This window comes from Hyposmocoma kahamanoa, unplaced genomic scaffold, assembly GCF_003589595.1.
Source record: "Hyposmocoma kahamanoa isolate Upper Pololo Valley unplaced genomic scaffold, ASM358959v1 62, whole genome shotgun sequence".
NCBI classification, from domain to species: Eukaryota; Metazoa; Arthropoda; class Insecta; order Lepidoptera; family Cosmopterigidae; genus Hyposmocoma; species Hyposmocoma kahamanoa.
In genome coordinates, this window is record NW_020653850.1 from 3434730 (window position 1) to 3448850 (window position 14121).

At 37.6% G+C, this 14121-nt stretch overlaps 1 protein-coding gene across 2 annotated transcripts in view; it reads left to right on the plus strand.

Annotated features, from left to right (window-relative positions):
- Positions 1-13645, plus strand: part of LOC113229601 (sideroflexin-2) — a 26842-nt gene extending 13197 nt beyond the window's left edge. For both annotated transcript variants that reach the window (XM_026463258.1, XM_026463259.1), the window contains exons 5-9: positions 731-809; positions 5978-6065; positions 7190-7315; positions 12256-12303; positions 13241-13645. In XM_026463258.1, the coding sequence (XP_026319043.1) occupies positions 731-809; positions 5978-6065; positions 7190-7315; positions 12256-12303; positions 13241-13352 (453 nt within the window). In that variant the 3' untranslated portion in view covers positions 13353-13645. The remainder of the gene's footprint in view (positions 1-730; positions 810-5977; positions 6066-7189; positions 7316-12255; positions 12304-13240) is intronic.
- The last annotated feature ends 476 nt before the right edge of the window (positions 13646-14121 follow it).

Here is a 14121-nt window from a genome sequence, read left to right on the forward strand (position 1 = left end):
ACGCACGCACGCACGCACGCACGCACGCACGCACGCACGCACGCACGTACGAATGTTGAAATTGAAATTTACATTTCAAATATCCAGGTGCACATTTATCATTAATGATAGAGTAAAGAGTGGAATGTATTCTTAAATCACGGCGCTGGCGAATCGTAAGCCACTTCCGCTCATTGCGACTTGCGGACACGTGATCAAATTTTTGAAGACCATAAATAAAGCGAATGCTACTATTGAGCAAGCGATCCAATTTCCAATCCAATCCATCGTCTATTCTGCCCATTATACGTCCAACGTCTGGGTACAAGTCCATTCGATTGGTTGATTTTTGAAAATTTGTTCACACATAGGTACACTAAATTTGGCAGCATGTATATTAAAAATACAAATAGAAGACATATTTTAAAATTTTTAATTTTAATTTAATATACATAATAAAATCCGCCTGTCGTTATTGAAATGTGTATGATTAGAAATTTACGAAAACTGGCCACCCTGCAAATGTCATTTTACTCCATCTTCAAAAAAGACAGACTTTAGAATATTAATTCAATTGCTGCTCATAGTACAGGGAACGTCCTAGTTTTAGCCTGCGTAGTAGGCAATTATCTGGCACTTTATTATGAATGGCACTTCTATAAAGCGAAACTTCGTTTTTACAACATTTAGAAATGATAAGATTAAGGTAAAGAATAATTTGGCCGAAATTAATGAAGAAATCTATTTACAGAGGTTCGTGCCTTTTGTTGCCGTTGCGACAGCCAACTGGGTAAACATACCATTAATGAGACAGAATGAAATTAAATATGGTGAGTTTTCAAGGTCTTTTTGTTAATCGTGGCGGTTAATAGTGAGGCGGTTACGGTCAGGGTTGTTGCTGCGGCACTTTTTTTTTACACATCAGCAACGCGGATGCTGATTTTGTACTTTAACATCAGCCGATGCTCACGCGAATACTTATTTTACGTATTTAGAAAAAAAATCGTGATATATTTACAGATCGTTATTGAATCTACGTTAAAAAGCTGATTTGGATTTTTCAAAGATTTTGTGCATTTGTGATAAAAAAATGAACATAAATAAAATCAATCAGCCTGCCCAGTTTATTAATTAAAATTTTCTCAAATACCTTTGAGAAACATTTAGAAAGACGGCCGAGCTGTCTATTTGCGCTTGCAGTCTGTGTCTAGGACTGCTACGCATAGGTCCCCAGGTTCGATTCCCGGGCCGAAGGGGGAGAAATATTTGCATGGCCTACATTTATTTCTTTCGTGAGTTTGGGTGTAATTTGTGGTTGTCTGTATGTGTGTCCATGGCACCCCCGACACAGGGTTTTCCTAGTGCGGGGCTATTTTGAGTGTGTGCGTTATTATTATTAATTTTAGGGTCAACAGATAAAAAAAGCACATAAGTATCATACATTTTTTTATTAAAAAAGCCGACCTCAAAAGGTTGTGGAATTACACGTATTTTCCAAATCGACCCCTCCTACGTAAAGTATCGTATGTCGAAATTGCCAAGTTTACAGGGGAGCCTTAACATACAATCGAATTGACAACCTCCTACTTTTTTTGAAATCTGACTCATCCGTAGAACAAAGGTCTATGTGCAAGACTACTTGTTCTCAGGACATAGTACATTTCGTTCGTTCTTCTTCGCTGTGGATATCAGATCGACTGTTGTTCGATTTTATATTTCCGAAACGAAATAAGATATGTAAAATAAAAACTAAATAAAAAATAAGATATATAAAAAATAAAACAGGCCTTAGTTTGAATAACGAAATTGTTCTCGTTAACGTACTTATTCTCTTTTCGCTATATAATTACATCGGACTCTGTTCTTCGGATGAGTTGATTTATATAAATCAATACAACGACGGACTGGAGTACATAAATCAAATTCATTTGTTTCAACTTAACTTCTAGTGTGGTCTTTTCCCTTATCATTCGCTTCACATTATTTATTTATTGAATATCATGTCATGATGTTTTACTATCATGATTTTCATATATTTTTTGTGAAAATACACCATTAGTTTTCAGGTTTTCGCTATTGTTATACGTAGGAAATGAAACTATTTTTCGTATCTAAATCTCGAGTAATTGTTTTTTCAAACAAAACGTGACCACGAGAACTGTAAAAGACCCGAAACGTTAGTTTGTTAGCAAAAATAAATATACGCGATTTCGATCCGAAAAAAAGGTTAATTTCCACTAGTTTGTTATTATTATTGATAAAAAGATTGAAGACAACGAAAAATTCCTTCTATCTTATTAGACACGAACCAGTGTCTGTTGCCATGCCGGGACCACCGCTCTTAACACCTTCGTTGCCGGCAAAAGTGTTCAAAAAGTGACAGTTGGTTGCTTTTGGTTTCATTACGTGAGGCGCACTATAAGTTAATGAATAAGAAAAAAATACTATAAATGGTCAGAAATGAATTTATTGTTTCTCAAAATATTCTCCGTTAGCGTTAATGCACTTTTTCATACGAATGAACCAATTTTGAAACACATTTATGCCACTCCTCCGTGACAATTTCTGAAACATATTTTTCATACTCTTCGGCAGCCTTTTCAGGTTATGGAAATCGTTGACCGCGTAACTGGTTCTTAATTTTTGGAAATAAATAAAAGTCACAAGATGCCAGGTCGGGACTGTACGCGGGATGGCTCATAAGGTCAACGTTGTTCACTTTCAAAAATTCATTTGTCTGTCTGGCCGTGTGAGAACTGGCATTATCGTGGTGCAAGTTTACGGTTATTTTTACGGAGTTTGTCAATAACTTCCGCCAAACAAATGATCGTGTATCAATCACTATTCACGGTACAACGATTCGCCAAAGCAACAGTACCCACGTATCCAATTTTATTAAAAAAAGGAGCAATCATCCGCTTAGAGGCACTTTGTACGCGCGCCACTTTGGTTGGTTTCGGCTCATCTCGAAAGACCCATACGCTCGATTGCTGCTTTGTTTTGGGATCGTAACTATAAATCCATGTTTTGTCACCGGTTACTATGTCCTACACCAAATTTGACGCCCCTTTGTTGAATCTGGTAAGCATGGCATTTGTACCAAGTGACGCGATCCGTTTTTTGAGCCTCGGTCAAATTGTGTGGGATCCACCGGGAGCACAGATTTTTCACACCCAAATGTTTGTGTAGTATTGATTGTATTTGACTCATGCCTATGCCTAAAGATGACCGAATCTCATGCAGCAGTGGACTGGCGACAATCACGAAATTCGTCACTGAGATTCAAACGACCGAGTTTGATTTCTACAAACCAGTTATAAATAGTCGTCTTGCATGGTGCTTCATCGCCCAAAACAGTTTGAAGCCGAACGAAGCTTAGCTAAGCTGAGCATTACACTTAAAGTCATAGAAAATCATACTACGAAAATTTTCACGAGTTAAATCCAAGGTGATGTAGACAACCAATTTCTAAAATGACGGCACATTGTAAAAGTAAGTGACAGTCAGATGAAACAATCTGTATTCTACAGCCAAAGAGTTCAATTTTCAAATGTTGTCATTACTTTTTAAATATTGTTTATGTAAGTGGCCAATACGGGAAACTTATAGTGCGCCCTATGTAGTATATGTATGTAGTTTTTTCGCGATATTTCATTATTTGACTCTATTTCGGGGTTTTTTTTGTGCCGGGCATTTCAAGCTTGCGCGGCCTAAATAGTTATTTGTTATGCATGGCTGCAAAGTTGTTATTTGACGCGAGTGCTTGTATTCAAACCTGAGCAAGTGCAAGATTGTAATTGTCAAAAATAGATCACTGAGCGTAGCGAGGCTTTCAGGGCAAGAGACGCGGAAGAACTTTGCTGCCGAGCGAAACACACAACTTTTCACCTCACTATAGCGAGGAAAATGGTAGATGAAAGAAAAAGAAAAAGATTTGGAAACAAAAAATACTTTAACTGAATTTAAAAGTTACAAAGGTTTTTGAAATTCGAACTTGACGATGATCGTGCTGGCCTTTGTAGTCACCGTTTCACTACCTGCCGAATTCCATGGCATACTAAAAGGTCCGGTGACTCCTTTCTCTGCCGCACGGTTGACAAATGGAACTCCCTTCCGGCACATGTCTTCCCTCCCTCTTATGATATGGGGTCCTTCAAACGAGGCGTGAAGAGGCTTATTGTAGGCAGGCAGGGTGGAGGTGGCTAGTGCAGTGAGGATTTCATCGCTGTACTAGGTTCCTTCGCGTGTGGATACCACTTTCCACTTAACATCAGGTGGAGTGGAGTCATTTGCCTGTCATGTATATATATATATATATATATATATACATAAAAAAAAAGAAAAACAATTGAACTATAAAACATCAGGTTTTTTAAATGAAAAGAAAAAATGCGTTCTGAATTTACACCTCATCAATTTTTATTCTTGCTTGTACTTTTATTTTGTGTGATTAAGTGATTATGGAAATTATTTTAGTTCTTCAACGAATTAAATAATTAAATAAACACAATTAGTAACCATTGTCAATTTAATGTTAACAATAATAAGAATGAAATATACCAACGGATTTATATTACATAAATAAGTAATGTACGACAAGTCGCTTATTTGAACGTGTTATTTTTTTTTTTCAGTCCATCGTCAAGTTCGAATTTCAAAAACCTTTGTAACTTTTAAATTCAGTTAAAATATTTTTTGTTTCCAAATCTTTTTCTTTTTCTTCTAAGTCTCGAAAAGTATGCCATCGAAAATCTTAAAAACCAAGTGCAACAGAAGTTCGTTAGTGCCGCGCCGGTGACGTTCTAAGGCTAAATATGTTTGCCACCTGCGGCGTGAACGAGCATTGTAAAATTAGATGCCGGTAATTTGACAGTGCAGAGAAACCTTCTAAGTTCAGGTTCTGACCCCGGACAGCCATCTAGCTAGTTTCTGGGGTCAGAACTTGAACTTAGAAGTGAACGTGCCTGCAGTTCCAATACCTACCTAGGTACCGGAGCTGTAGGCACGTTCACTTTTGATTGCGCATTGCACAACTAACGGTTGCCACTACTAAGTCGTCGAATCTAAAGTCCACTACCAAATCTCCTCATTGGTGGCGGAGCTGCAAGCCACGCTCTCTTCGCGACAAACAACAACAAAGAGACAAAGGCGTGAAAAAAGAGACGTTTGTCAAGATCGTTTTAATAGCAGTAGAGCTCCTTATCTATTTCTGCCGCCAGGCAGTAATGTGGGCATTACTGCGTTCCAGTTTTGAAGGGTAAGGACGCTGGTGAAATTACAGTGGGACTTGTCAACTTATGCCCCAAGGTGTTGGGCGCAGTGGCAGTGCCCCTCAGATCTTTGCGATTTAAAGCTCTGCGTGGCACTACAACTGTTATGGACAGGCTTGTCGCTTTCCACCAGGCGCACTACTTATTCATCCCGTCATTTTGTATCATAAAACCAAAATTGTGCTAAGTGACGATTGATAGTATCTGTCTACTCTAAAGGGAATCCAAAGGCGAGAGTATAAGTAAGGTGGTATTCACCGGCAATGCATAGTTACCCGGGGTCTGGAACTCAGGTTCTAGAACCGGCGAACGACACAACGTTACTTAGACGTGCCTTATCGAGCATTACCGCTTATTATAATTATGAAGTTAGTTTTTACGATCGTGAGGTTATGATTACAACGCAAGTCAAGAAGAATAACTGTGTGTAGGTCTGGTATGCAATATCACGTTTTTCTCGTCGTTTACCTTTTTATATATAAATATAACTTAAAAAAAATAAAATATAAAATAAATAACGCGCACACTCAACATAGCCCCGCACTAGGTAAACCCTGTGTCGCGGGTGACTCACGAGAGAAATAATTGTAGGCCATACAAACATTTCTCCCGGCCCGGGAATCGAACCTGGGACCTCTGCGTGGCAGTCCGGCATGGTAACCGTTCGGCCACAGAGGCAGTTTGCTTCGCAAGAATGCTTTTTTAGATATTTATTTGTTGTTTTATAGGACTGGAAGTGACAGACGAGCATGGCAAGGTTGTAGGTAGATCACAATTAGCACCTATGAAAGGAATTGCGCAGGTTGTCACGTCTAGGTGAGTACATATCTAATATCATTATGCATCATTTTGCGTTATTAAAATCGTCGGTCATATAGACAATTGCGGTTCCAAAGAAGTACTTGTTATATCTTTCGTTGATACACAGGTGCATAAAAACTCCCAAAAAATAGTGAATTTGCTGTATAATTTTGAAAATGCGATAAAGATGGTTACAGTTCAGAAGTCGTAAAGCGATTGAATGACGTGACAGTTATGCCGTAGACTAAGATACACGCCTTCGTAGATTAAAGAGCAATTCGCCGTTATTGAGTAACCGCTTCCATCTGTAAGAAAGTGCTCCGCCTGAACAGTACTTATCCTTAATATAGCAAACGCTGGCCGTGGGAAAATCTTGAGTGTTCTATATTTGGTATTGCAGTCAAACCTTATCAGGTTACAAGTAACGAACAGATTGTCAATGATCGTGTAGTTGCTATATATATGTCATATTACTATCTCTTTAATCAACAAATATATTTCTTTGGCGCACTGATTGTGATTTTTATCTCTTTGAAATATCCGGTAACCGGCTAGATATTCCTATTCCTAGTATCTGGTATCTGGCCGGATAATAAAATTAGGCCAGACATGCCGGATATCCGTTTCATCTCTACTTAATGTTAATTTTGTCTTATTACAAGGACTATATAGGATATTTAATCTTATTAAAATAAATAAATGACGTATGATCATACTTATCAGTTCATTCAGTGATTCACTTGAATTTAACAGACATCCGAAGAAGTATTCAGTTTTTACAAACATTTTGCAAAAAAAGCTGTATTTTTATATACCGATACCGATCGGTGGGTCAAATAAGTACTTTCACTCTATGACCCAAAGTCGTGAGACGTCCTGTATAATATGAATTTTAAAAGATTTTATCGTTATCTAAAATAGCTAAACTCTAGCATGTTAACTGACTCGTAATGTTAGTTAACTGTCGTGGTAATTAAGGGGCCTCATGGATCGCGTGGCCCATTTTGCATAATGATGACACTATGTGGATTCAAGGTGCCAAAATAGATTATTAAAAAAACAAGTGGATCCGACGCGATTTATTAATAATAAACTTCCACTTTAGTTGAGTTTAATGCTGTAATAATTTGCGTATGCAGGATAATAATGTGTGCGCCGGGTATGTTGCTGCTGCCCGTCATCATGGAGCAGCTGGAGAAGAAGGAGTGGATGAAGCGCATGAAGTGGGCGCACGCAGGCATACAAATAGCTGGAGTCGGCGTGTTGTAAGTATCGGCCTTACGCTCACTTGAAAGTTAAAACTCCTAATTTTCTGTCGAAATTTATGAAGTGTGTTGATTTGCATTCTCGCCATATTTAAGAAATTAATAATAGAAATAATGGTAAATCATCTAAAAATATAAAAAAATATATATTCTATAATAATAATAATAATATTCTGTTCAATATTCTGGCTAATTGTATCTAGTAAAATTTTGTAAAATTGTCCCCAAGTGTATTCACCGCGGAGGACAGTGACCCCGCCACTCACTTCACCGAGCGATACGTAATGTTTCTCGATCGCTTATTTACCTATTTTTTTAAATTATGTTTATGTACTAGTATTGTTATAATTTACTAATTATTGGAAAAAAGATTTTTTGTAACTTAGATTTGGTACTTACTTTAGTAAGTACCAAACATTGTAAGTTACATGAAAGTATTGCTAGAAGTATCTAGCTCCACAGAGAGTTTCGTTTCAACTTAGCACGTTCTTCACAACAGAAAAAGCAGAAAGAAACCAGAGACGGTTTTTGCGCGTTATTCTTCGACACTTGTAATCTGTGTAAACTAAACGTTTCACATCATGCCAAAAGAATGCACTTGATGGTAATGCAGGGTCTGTTTCAGGGTGTTTTTATTTGCACTAACTCTTGTTTACATACCAAACCGTGTTGAATTTCGTGAGAAAATAGAACGTACGCGCAATGTCAGCGGTACGTAAACGCAATACGCAAGGTCGACTGATGATCTACCAATCACGCGTTCGATACGATACTCCCCCCTAATTGTTCAAATGGTTGCCGGTACCACAGCACGTGTAGTGCAAGTCAATGACCTTTGGATCAAGCATAGTTACCGAAATTAAATAAAAAATAAGAATTTAGGAATTTTTTTTTTCCATTAATTTTATTAGTGATTTGGGTTCAGTTTCGGATATAGAATGAGCTCTGTAAATATGGCGTGAATGCAAATCAACACATTGTTTATTATACTTATTAGGTATAATCAATATAAATAATCTACACACAATTCTAAAAGCGCATTCCCTTGTGGTTTTCAATCCAACATCTTTCGCTATTGTACGTCGACAGCATCATGTTTATCCACCTTTTGCCGCTAGCAGTAGTTTTGCTCAGTGATTCTTTTGTTTTTTGAGTGGGTTCTTGTATAACAAAATAAACCATTCACTAGTGATTTATGGGCTTTGCAGATTTGATTGCAAACATGTAGTGTCGAATTGGTTGTTACGACTTGACTATTCCATGACTGAAAGTCTTCTTACCGTTCCCAGTTAAATCTTGGTAGCGCGTTCTCTCGCGTGCGTTCATACACACATACTCACACACATATACACACATATACACATACATCTACATCACACACTTGGCTTCATAATTTTTGATTTGTTTACATTTGTTTGTGTACCATTTAAGTATATGCCATAATTTTCACTTCGTGTGTAGTTGAGCCAGTAATTTTATATTTATAATCTAACAAAACCCTTTTGCCTTTTTTTCTCAATCACTTTTATTTTGATTATATTCTGGTTGGAATGTTCTGTTGGGTGAGTGCCTGGTGATCTGTAATACAGGTCTAGTAACCTAGTACGGACTCCAGTCTCTCACAAAGGCCGATTATGTAATTGTTAGTTATAATGTTTAAGTTATACCTTTGTGTTTTTTGAGAAAATAAATCATATATTATTATTATTATTATATTATTATTATAATAATAATAGGCATGTATAATGTATTTAAATGATCATTTTAAATTTGCAAAAGCGCAGGCAAAAAATCTAAACGGTCATCTTTTTTAATGATTGATCCTATTTCTCTGAGACATAAAATAAATTAAATCAATCGATATTTTAATATGTTCTCAGCTACCCAAAAAATGTTTGATTTGTATAAATTAACTTTGATAGTTTTATGTTGGGCCTCAAAACTAAGACAAATGGGCATTAAAAATAAAATTTGTATACTTATTTTTAAAACTAAGTAAATGTTGATTATATTTGTATACTAATATTATATTAATTATAATATAATTTGGTCTGAAAACATGTTCGGAAACGCAAGCAAATTGGCTTCTTGTATTTTTTTGCTTTTTCATATACCAGCTTTTTTTTTTGTTAATCCGAGGGAATCTGCTTACAGATACCCCGGCCCCGCGGGGGCAGAGCCGGGGTTATGTGGGACTGGGCTGAACCCTGAAGGGGAGCAGCCCGACTGCACTAAACCCCCGTAGTGTTCCTCCTCTCCGCTGTAGGTGGGGGTACGGGTACGCTGTTGCACTCGTCCGCGCCTCCACCAGCGGCTGGCCGCGCCCTGCGCAGCCCCTCCCCGAGAAGGGAGACACATCGGTCCCCCGACTCCGAATGTGAGGCTCGCCGAACACCAGACGAGCCTTCCATCCCGGGCCCCTTTATGCTAGGCAGCGAACACCCCCGAGTCCGCTACCCAGGGGCCATGACAGCATCCACTCAACTGTGAAGTTTAGTGGCTGCTCCCCCAGCCCCCGCGGCGGATCTGATGACAGGCTCCGCTGCAACACCTAACGCGCTTCCGCGCGGACTCTCCGAAGAGAGTCCCTTGGAGCGCCCACCACGGGCCAACCGCCCACGTTCGGCCGCGGAGGATAGGACGAACGGCAACGATACACCGACACGTCTCTTCCCCCGCGGCCCCGCCGCCACTGCATCGTCGAAAGCGGTGCAGTCCCGCCAGTGTCGCGGAGGACAGGACGAGCGGCAACGATACACCCTCAACGCCCTCCTCCTCGGGCCAGCCTATCACCATCGGCCGGCCCCGTGGGTTCCACTTAGTTTCACCGTGGGATGAAATCGACCACGGCTACTAGAGCCCTCCCGCCACCACAAGGCGGGAACCCCTTTTGGTCATATACTAGCTAACCTAACCTACTGAATGGAGGTCGCAACCAAGCAATCAAGATTTATTAATTAGGAGATCAATATCAAAACATATATTGGTTATAAATGTCATCAATGATTTGAAAAAAGCAGTCGAGCTCCTTGTGAAAGAGTTCATCCAGGGAAGTACTGCCACCTTATCTATTTCTGCCGCCAAGCAGTAATGTCAGCATTACTGTGTTCCGGTTTTGAAGGATAAGGGGATTGGTGAAATTACTGGCACATGGGACTTATCAACTGATGTCTCAGGGTGACAGGCGCAGTGGCAGTGCTTCTCAGATCTTTGCGATTTAACCAGATGGCTGTCGAGGAATCTTCGAACAGAGTAGGCTGTATGTTTCGGGTCATTGTCACGCTGGAATGTCCAAATTACCGGGAGATCATCAGCATCATCAGCATACAGTAGCATGCATCTCTCAAGGATGTGTGTCCATATTACCTTGTATCAGCCTAGTAGGCCCTACGCCATAACCAGATAAGCAACCCCAAATCTTAATGTTTCCACCACCGTGCTTTACCATCTTTTTCGTATATTTTGAATTAAACGCCATATTCTTAGGTCGGCATACGTACTGCTTGCCATCAGTGCATAGTCTGTTAATTTTAGATTCATCCGTGAAAAGTACATACTTCCTCTGCGCCTCTGTCCAATGTTCATACTTCTTTGCAAACGCAAGTCGGGCTCGTCTATGTCGAGGTGTCAACATGGGCACCTTCCTTGTTACTTCACTTACCAACTACACTTCCTAAATACTATATATATATAACACTTACTACACTTCCCAAATAAGTGTGCCTTCACCAAGCGTCTTGGAAATTTGAGCCTTTCAATGGATTCTGCTGAGCGAGATTAACTATTCTTGAATATTCTCTTGGAGACGTTTTTCTTGCTTTAGGTTTACGGGGAATATTCATAGTTGTTTTGTGTGTGTTTAAAATGTTTCACGGCCTGATACACCTTTGTTTTTGAGATGAAATGATCTGCAATTTTCTGATATGATCACTTACGGCCACGCAGCTTTGTTATAACTTCTCTTGTAGCAGAGTCACAAAATGTATTTTTCCCATTATTTTCTATAAATAATTGCATGAAACGTTCTTAAATCAACAATGCCGCGCATAGGACATAAAAATAGTAATGAAGAATTATCGCATTCCATTTTCAAAATAGTAAAAAAGAAAATTATATTTTTGTTATTAATTATTTGTCCAGCCAGTGTTTCGGGAAGTAACTGAGTGATTGTGATATAATAAATAAAAACATATATAGGTACCATTATTTAAACAAGATTATTACGCAAAATAAAATAGGTCAATCCAGATAATATTGTTTAACACCATCAGAGCATATTTTTAAATTAATTCTACACTTAATGGTTATTGCCATTGACTTACAAATAAATGGACGACGGGTCTAATACAAAAATCACGAAAAAAATGTCCCAAGTCAACCTATTTAAACGCAGTGACATGTAAAAGAATATGAAAAAGCTAAAACGTTGAATTTGAATTGTAATGTCATCGCAGTACTGTCTAATTTTGCTTTCTTCGCTGTCAGTCGAACAAACGAAGACTAAAGCGTGAATGACGCTCTGTATACGATTTTAACGCCCTATAAGTTCGGACACTTTTTAGCGCGGACCCGACGTCCATATAATTGGAAGTCAATGGTTATTGCAAAATAATAATGGCTTTGTGTCATTAATCGTTCTTAATTCTATGACCACCACTGTATATCAAACAAAAAAAGCAATAGTTCAATTATAACTTTGAGGATCAAAATACATTATCCCATAATAATAATAATGTGTCAGCCATCCACACCACTTACCTGGTCTTAAACCAGGGAATTCCTTGACCTATGAGTAACGGAATTAATTCCCAGAACACCCAGACTAGAACCAATTCAGAAAAGTTCATTTCCCAAATTTTGCTTCGTATTTCGGCTATCGTTGGATTTTTTTTCAATTGCTCTTTGCACATGTTTATCTACGGGGTATTTTTTGTTTCCAGCCTAACCTTCATGGTGCCCTTGGCTTGTGCAGTTTTCCCACAGAGATGGTAAGTTCTTGGACGATTTCTAGTACTATATTCTTAACCGGTTAATTGATTTTTAATGGTATTGTTGTCGTGCAAGAAGCTGCTTTAATCTCCAAAATTTAAAACTGGATGAACCTACATTGTATAACAAACTTTTTGGGAAGTCCGAAGTGACATTATTTTCAGTGTTATAACAAATATAAGTGTCTTAACAATACCATAGCTGTCTCGCATGAAATTGATTTACCATTCAAAGTCTCAAACTAAATGAACCTGCAATGTTTGGGAAATTTATTTTTTGGGAATATCCAAAAAGGATATTCCCGAACTGGCATCAGCTTCTGTGTCATAATCAGTCACAAAGTGTCTTATCAATAGCACAGGTATCATGTACAAAACTGCTCTACTGTTCATAATGTCAAATGAACTAATTATTTACTTATTATTTAATTATTTACTAATTATAATAGTAACTAATTATTTTTAGCAATATCCACAAAAATGGATACAAAACCGTAGATTGGTTCTCCATACACAACTATCATCCCCTATTCTCCCCTTTTAAGATCTATTTTTGTGACAAAAAGTAGCCTATGTCTTTCTCCTAGATCCCTTTATCAATATTGGTTCAGCGGTTTAGGTTGAAAACCTAACAGACAGGTGTTACTTTCGCATTTATAAGTACATACATCAAAGTGTCTACGCATCGAGCACGTTTTTGCTAATTACTGAAAATCAGGATTTTTCAATGAATTCTTTTTAACATCAACAGATTTTGGTCAAATTAAAAAAAAATTCAAATCAGAAATTGGAAAATCCATTGGTGTTAAGAAAAAACCAATTAAAAAAAACCTGATTTTCAGTCATCAGCAAGAACGTGATTGATCCCTAGACACTTGATGCGTGTATTAATATGGATTATTATAATTGTTTCTAATATTACAATAATTTTTTTTAGTAAACTCGCAACAGACACAATCAAGAAATACGAAAAGGAAAATTACGACCAAATAGTAATGAATACGGGCGGAAATGTGCCGGAGTATGTGTATTTCAACAAGGGTTTGTAAAATATGAGGTTAAGATAGCGCGGATTAGAAAATTGAGAATATTTTGTAGTTACGCTCATTTCTTTTATAATATCTACAAAATTACTGTTGCCTAAAACACTGTAGTGTAGGCCTAGATTAAGACGCTGAAGATATTATAACGATATGTGTATTTGGCGGACTATTTTGAAGTGATGCAAGAGTAAGATTTTTTCTGCGCATGCGTCATGCAAAAAAATACTAGAGAATGATAAAATTTAGGCACAGCATTTTGTTTTATAAAGAATTCGCACAGTAGAAATGCAAATAGCATGGAGAGCAAAACAATTATATAAGTAAGTATAATATTGGATATATTTTCTTATTTTGTTTATTTTGAAGAAATAATTTTATTATTACTTTTATTTTAAGAAAATGATTTTATTTTTTTTATTTTGAGAAAATAATTTTATTTTTATTATTTTATTATTTTGAGTAGTATTTTATCAAATTTTAGGCCCAAACCATTGTACAACCCCTACGCTATGGCTGCCGCGGTAGGGATAGACATAACTCGCATTTTATTTATTTGTGGAAAGGCGGCTAGTATAGAATGGTAGTTCGAAATAATTTCACTGCCCGGCCCACCATTAGGCATACAAATATATTAATTTTAAAATATAAATAATAATCAGTAGACTATAAAACTGATTTTTTTTTAAATTACTATGCTTTAAATACCACATGGGCGTGCAATTTGAAATGTCGTTTGGGAATTTTGTCGTAAGGGAAAATGTCTCTTACGACATTT